At 44.2% G+C, this 6,356-nt stretch overlaps 1 protein-coding gene across 1 annotated transcript in view; it reads right to left on the minus strand.

Annotated features, from left to right (window-relative positions):
• Positions 1–4,799, minus strand: part of LOC105807789 (ankyrin repeat domain-containing protein 7-like) — a 6,602-nt gene extending 1,803 nt beyond the window's left edge. The window contains exons 1-2 of the mRNA XM_012641249.1: positions 4,558–4,799; positions 3,379–3,493 (exon numbers count right to left, since the gene is read on the minus strand). Of these exons, the coding sequence (XP_012496703.1) occupies positions 3,379–3,493; positions 4,558–4,799 (357 nt within the window). The remainder of the gene's footprint in view (positions 1–3,378; positions 3,494–4,557) is intronic.
• Between the last annotated feature and the right edge of the window lie 1,557 nt (positions 4,800–6,356).

Raw genomic sequence — 6,356 nt, forward strand, 5'->3', positions numbered from 1 at the left:
AAAAAACTCAGTATGAAATTTTATTCTCAATGATAATGGTAATCCTGGGACCCTAATGCATATCTACCTTTTTAATCCATTTTTATTCTGGTTTCCCTCTAAATTGTAACTTAAAACTATTTTTATTTTAGGCAAAATATGAATCAGAAATAGAAACATAATGGTTTCTTAATAAAAGTTCTATTACTGACCTATATGAATTATTTCTAGCATAAGTAAAGGCACTAAATCACTTGCACTTTTAAGGGACGATGCTGAGAAGAAACATGTAACGTCATCTGCAAGGTGCATAACCAATCCAACCATGACCATGATTAACCTAAAAAGGCTTAGAGGCATTCTAATAGGAGGATAATTATTTATGGTATATATTAAGAAAAAAGAGTTTTTAAAAAGCCACCTTCTGAATTCTAAGATTCAACCCCATTACTAAGGGATGAATATAAAATACAGGCTATATCTTGTAAATAAAGATAAACTGGAAAACCTTGAAACCTTCACCAACATATATATAAAACAGGAGTCATAAACTCAAATACTTACAGAGGCAAGGTAGGTGACCTGAGTAAGTACAGGACCTAGGTGGGCACACTACCAAACTGGACAATCTATGCTTCCTATGAAGGGGCAAACTCTGCACAGCATACCAAACACCAAGATGGGCTAAAGGGACACCTAGACATTTCTGAAGAGACACCTGACACCAAATTTGATTCTTCAAGAGAAGCCTAAAATCCAGATTTCTGCATGTCTCCTAAATTTTACATGTTGACTCAATTTATCGGAGCATACTAAACCTCACTTAGAATACACACCTTGTGCTTTTATTATTTGCTATACGTGTGTTTCCAAATGGTTGTGAATAAAGCAAGTATTTGCATGTAAAATCTTTCCTTTCTTACATATCATATGTTTTAACAAAATAATGAGGCCCCAACATGGAATAAAAATTGCTACGAAGACTTACAATGGAGGGGGCAAGGGCAACATACGTAACCTAAACATCTGTACCCCCATAATATGCTGAAATAAAAAAAAAAACAAACTTACAATACCCACTTCAAAAGTTTTTCCAGCATTTATTCAGTTACAGACTATTTATATTGAATTGTTCCAGATTGTTAACAAAATGGATAACTACTTCATAGGAACTGCTTAAATTGAATTATTAAAAGAATGCCTATTTGTATTCTTACTAACTTCATGGGTTTCTGTGTTTAAAACTGCCGTCCTGACTATGCTGAAGCTCTGTGATCTTAACAGACATACTGAGATAGTTCATAATACAGCTTCAGCTGAAAAAAAGGTTTAGGACTTGCTACTATTCTAACTGAGAAAACCCCACTTGTAGTAAACATGTGTTGACCTCATCACCTGAATGATAACGAAGAGACAGGAACTTCTGAAAGGGTCAGCCTCTATGTATTCAAAGACTACACATAAATAAATTTCCTATTTAAAAAACCCTCTCAATGGCAGTGAATGGTTGAAAGGGAAAAGATGTTATTCCGTAAGCTGATAGATATAGCCAATAATATTCCTTTTAACTTCTCAACCACAGAGATGGAGAAAGACAGATAAAAATCAGCCTAGTATTGTCAGAAAGCAGAGATTTGAAGGAAGTAGCACCTATCAAACTCCAACTCTTCCAGAAATTTCTTAAGTGTTTGAGATATGGAAATTCATATATTACACTTAACTCTTCAGTGATTCTTAACCAGGAGTGGATCAGAATCTCGAGGAAACTTTGTTGCTGTTGTTAGAGACAGGGTCTTGCTGTGTTGCCAAGGCTGGACTCAGGGACTCCTGGGCTCAAGCGATCTTCCCACCTCAGCCTCCCAGTTAGCTTGGACTATAAGCACATGCCACTGTGCCTGGCTTTGAGGAAATATTTTTAAATATACATGTCTAGACCTGATTAGATTTACTAAATCGAAATCTTCAGGCAGAGCCTAGACTTGCAAATTATTTTTTTTAGTTTCCCCAGGTCACTGTGTTGCACAATTCTAGCTGAGAACTAATGCAGTAGATGATCCCTTTAGTCTCATCTCTTACCCACATGGCCAATTCCTGTTATCATTTGGGGATCTGGCCAAAAAGAGGAAAGAGTAAGAGGTAGAGTCATTTACTGAAAATTCCATTTAATGTGCCTGGGTAGGGGGAGAACAGGGACTAGTAAACTCAAAATACAACTTGGTTTTGCTACTTTCTCCAACCTTCCCATCAAGGCATTCTAGCTTTTGAGAGCAGAGTTTAGACTCTTATCTAAGTGGTTGTTTCTGCCACAATAGGATAATCAGTGAATTATTTGTTCTTCCCTCTTCCTGCCCACTTCATCACCACCTACTCACCACCAATCTGCTTTCCTCAGAGTCCTCCTACAACTGATGCCCGGGCAGGGTGACCACTCACTAACACTCTGCACCTGACAATTATCATCCCCACAACTGAAGAGCTCCTGGTCTAAACATAAAAACTAGGGGGGGGGGGACATGCAAAAACCTCTTCTTGGTATTTTCCCTGACTTATGTAATTTTCAAATTGGCCTGCACATTTCTGATAGCTCCCCTTTTCCCTTTCCATTTTTCCCTTTTTAGCCTTGCCACTGACAGGTAAATCATGTTCACAGAAATTACTTTTTTTAGGAACTTCTCAACAGCAAGATTTCCATTTCTGTGAAACGCATTTCTTTTGTTCAAGTTTTATGATAGTGCCATTTCCAGGGTAAATTTGCTTTCCCATGTTGTTTTAGACAAACTAGAAAACCAAAAAAAAAAAATTGGGTGGGAAAAGAATTTGAAAAAAAATTTTTACCTTTAGTGTTATCACAAATATTTACCATAAATGCGTAAAAGAAGCTGTACCCTCTAATGCTTCCTTAAAAGTATCAATATTTCAAGTAAAACCTTAGATAATTATTTCAAAATATTTTCATTCAGAGAATGCTTGAATTTCCAAACACGGAAAATTGACCCTTACCTAGGTCAATGTTAAAACAAAAGCATTTCCAATATTTTGAAAATAAAGTTGGTTGATCGATACCTTATTTGCTGTCTCCATAGTGGCACCGTGAGCACGCAGTTTTGCTGCTATTGATAAGTTTCCCTTATAGGCAGCATAGTGGAGAGCACTATTGCCATGCACATCGACAGCGTTGGGATCGGCACCACGGTCTAACAGCATAATTACGTAGTCCTGTGCCTGGCATTGTACGGCCTGTCAGTATCAGACCAAGAAATAGACTGTAAATTCTAGGAATTCAATATAAACATTTCACAGGTTTCACTTATTAGTTATATTTAAATGAGATAAATTCATTTTTATTCTATGCGTTTAAAGAAAACCCATCTCATGCTGAAATAGTTGGCAGCTACATACCTTCATCAGAGGTGTCCTGTTTTCACCATCACGGGGGTTAAGGTCACATTTTCTGTCCAGCAGGAAAGTTAGCATCCGTGTATCTCTCCTGGTGCAGACCAAATGGAGAGCAGTCCTGTGAAAGTGAGAGGACTTTTTAGAAAATTGGAGTGCACTATCTCAAAACATATTCAGGTAATTGTAAACATTAAATCATATGGTACTCCATCTGTTTTCAAAACAAATCTTTAAGTTTCTTGTGAAAATAGGACAATATTTATTAGTTCTTAGTACTCACTGCATTAATGAAAGAGCAGCCTATTGGAAAACAAAGACATTGGCCTTTGGATTCAGTTCAACTTGGGTTTGAATCCTCCTTTAAGCTGTCACTTACTAGCTGTGACTTAGCTTTTCTGTGCCTCAATTTCCTCACCAATAAAATGGAAATGAGAATAGTAGGGACACCTCACAGGATGCTTACATGAGAAACTATGCTAAATGTTTTGAAGAGTTCCTGGCACAAATAACAGCTGAATAATTGTTAGGTATTATAACAATTACTATGACTACTACCTAACAATGATGACATTCTGATTAAGTAAAATGATAGAATAATATCTACCTTGTGGTAAGTTTTAAAGATGAGAGATACAACTGTATTTCCATGATTCTAAGATGCTCATTTTTTCACATTTTAACACCTCTGACGTTGGAATGCCACTTGTAATTCATCATTTATTATAACTATAATCGGCAGCATTTTTAAAATTATCTTATTGACACATAAGATAATGGGGCATCACACAATCCATGATGACTTACATTCAGTGAACTTTGGTATGTACAACAGGTCTCTGGCAGTTCTTTTCATACGATTGGCATTTAAATAAATTTTAGTTTTTAAAAGTACTATGAAAAAAGAGGGCTGAAATAACAACAACAATGCTTCTTTAAACAAAGTTAATTCTTACTTTGATTTTTCAAATGAAGTTTTGCTTTTGTGAAGCTGCTCACAAAGGTGGCCTGGGAGCAGGACCTCTCCGGGGTTTCCTCGTCCCAGGTGCCCAGGAGCCCACGGAGGGGAGAGAGCCGAGCACCTTGGGTGGCAGGAGGGCTCGGCTCCCGCACAGCCCAGGAAGGGGGGCTTCTCCCACACGCCCCCCAGCCCGCCCCCAGCCCCGGGCCCACGGTTCCTATTACCTGTGCTTCTTGTCCGTGGTATTTAGCACGTCTCTGTTGTAGTAAACCATCTTCCGCACTTCCTCGAGTTCGCCCAGATAGACAGCTCTGTGGAACCTCTCCAGATCTTTCAACAGGATGACATATCCGGGGAGTGAGTTCCAGTCGCGGAAGACACATCTGGGGAGTGAGTTCGAGCTGGGGCGTTGTTCATCCAGGGGAGGTTGGGTCGCCCTCGAAGGGAAAGAGAGGATGGACCCCATCTTGCCGCTCAAGCTCAAAGCTTCTTTTGGGTAGAGCCTTCCGGTCCGTAGACACCTCAGCTCCTCCTCACTTTTTCTCCGCCTCTGTAGCCAAAATCTAGCAAGCCAACCGAGTCTGGCCGAAACCTCCAAGGAGCAGGCTCCGCGCCTTCCCGCCGGTCAGACCAGTAAAGGCAAAGCCAACCGTTAGACAGCCTGCGTCATCGCTGCGCACGCGCACAAAGACCCACGCGCCGCAGCTAACGAATTGTCTCCGGCCGTTGGTGTTGCCAGCAGGTGGCGGCCGCCGCGCGGGATTGCCGGGCTCTCCGCTGGCTGCCTCCGGGTCCCCGCGCGCTGCCCGCCAGGCCCGAGACACCAGCCCCAGAGCACGCGAGGAGGGTTCCGGGAAGTCCTTCTCCACCCTCAGCGCAGACAGGAACCTCTCCACGCTCGCTCTGTGTGCACAGGGAAGAGCGCGGACGGGCGGACACCACTGGTCAGCGCCTGCTCCTCACACGCACGTGGATCGCGAGGTCTGTGGGTGCAGGGCCCTCCTGAGATCCAGCCTCAGCAGCCACTTCCCGCCCGTGTGCCACCGCCACCGCCACCGCCACCGCCACCGCCTGGCTTGGCCCAAGTCGAAGCCCCTGGCCCCGGGGTCCAGGTTGCCGGGGTTGCAGGAGATGAGGGGAAGGTTTCCAAGCCTCCGCTGCTCCCGCTCAACCCGCGGGTCCCGGCTGCAGCTGTGGCACCAGCGTGGGCTACTGGGGACCCTGCACAGTGCCAGGAAACAGCCGCTCAGTCCCGATCCCCTGTGGCCGCCGAATGTCCTGTGTCGCTGGACCCACACTCCAGCTGCAGGCCAAGGAGGAGCCGGCGCCGCACGGGACACCGGGAGACCCTGAGGACGACAGCAACCAGCCCCGATAGCTTCTTGGCACCGTGCGGGTCCGGGTTGCTGGGGTCGCAGGAGATGGGGGTAAGGTTTCCAAGCCTCCGCAGCTCACGCTCAACCGGCGGGTCCCCGCTGCAGCTGTGGCGCAAGCATGGGCTACCGAGGCTGGCTGCTGTCGTCCTCAGCGCTGCCCAGCATCCCGTCGCAGCCCGCTCCTCCTTGGCCTGCAGCTGGAGCCTGGGGGCGGCGACACAGGACACTGGACAGCTACAGGGGATCGGGACTGAGCGGCTGCTTCCTGGCACTGTGCCCTCTGTTGCCAGGCCGATTTCTGGCTTGGCGGCACTGAGGCGTCTGGCCCCCGGGGGTCTGCGCTGCTGGGACAAAGGGTGTAAGAGTTATGAGTTGCAACATTTTAGTTGGTTTATTTTCTTTTCCACACTGCTTGTTTTATTTTCTTTCAGAAGGTTTCATTTCCTTCCCAATTTAATAGCATGTATTTAATATTCCATCTTAAGATGTGACTGCCTTGAAGTCCATGGGAGAAAGGTACGAGGGAAATTAATCTATAATTGTTCCTGCTCAACAGGGTTCTATTGCCCATTGCAGAGAAGGAAGCCAATGCACTGAGACAGCAGGGGTTGCAGTGGAGAAATACTTTAATATAATATGTAGGGTGC

This window comes from Propithecus coquereli, unplaced genomic scaffold (assembly GCF_000956105.1).
Source record: "Propithecus coquereli isolate 6110/MARCELLA unplaced genomic scaffold, Pcoq_1.0 Scaffold164, whole genome shotgun sequence".
Taxonomy (NCBI): Eukaryota; Metazoa; Chordata; class Mammalia; order Primates; family Indriidae; genus Propithecus; species Propithecus coquereli.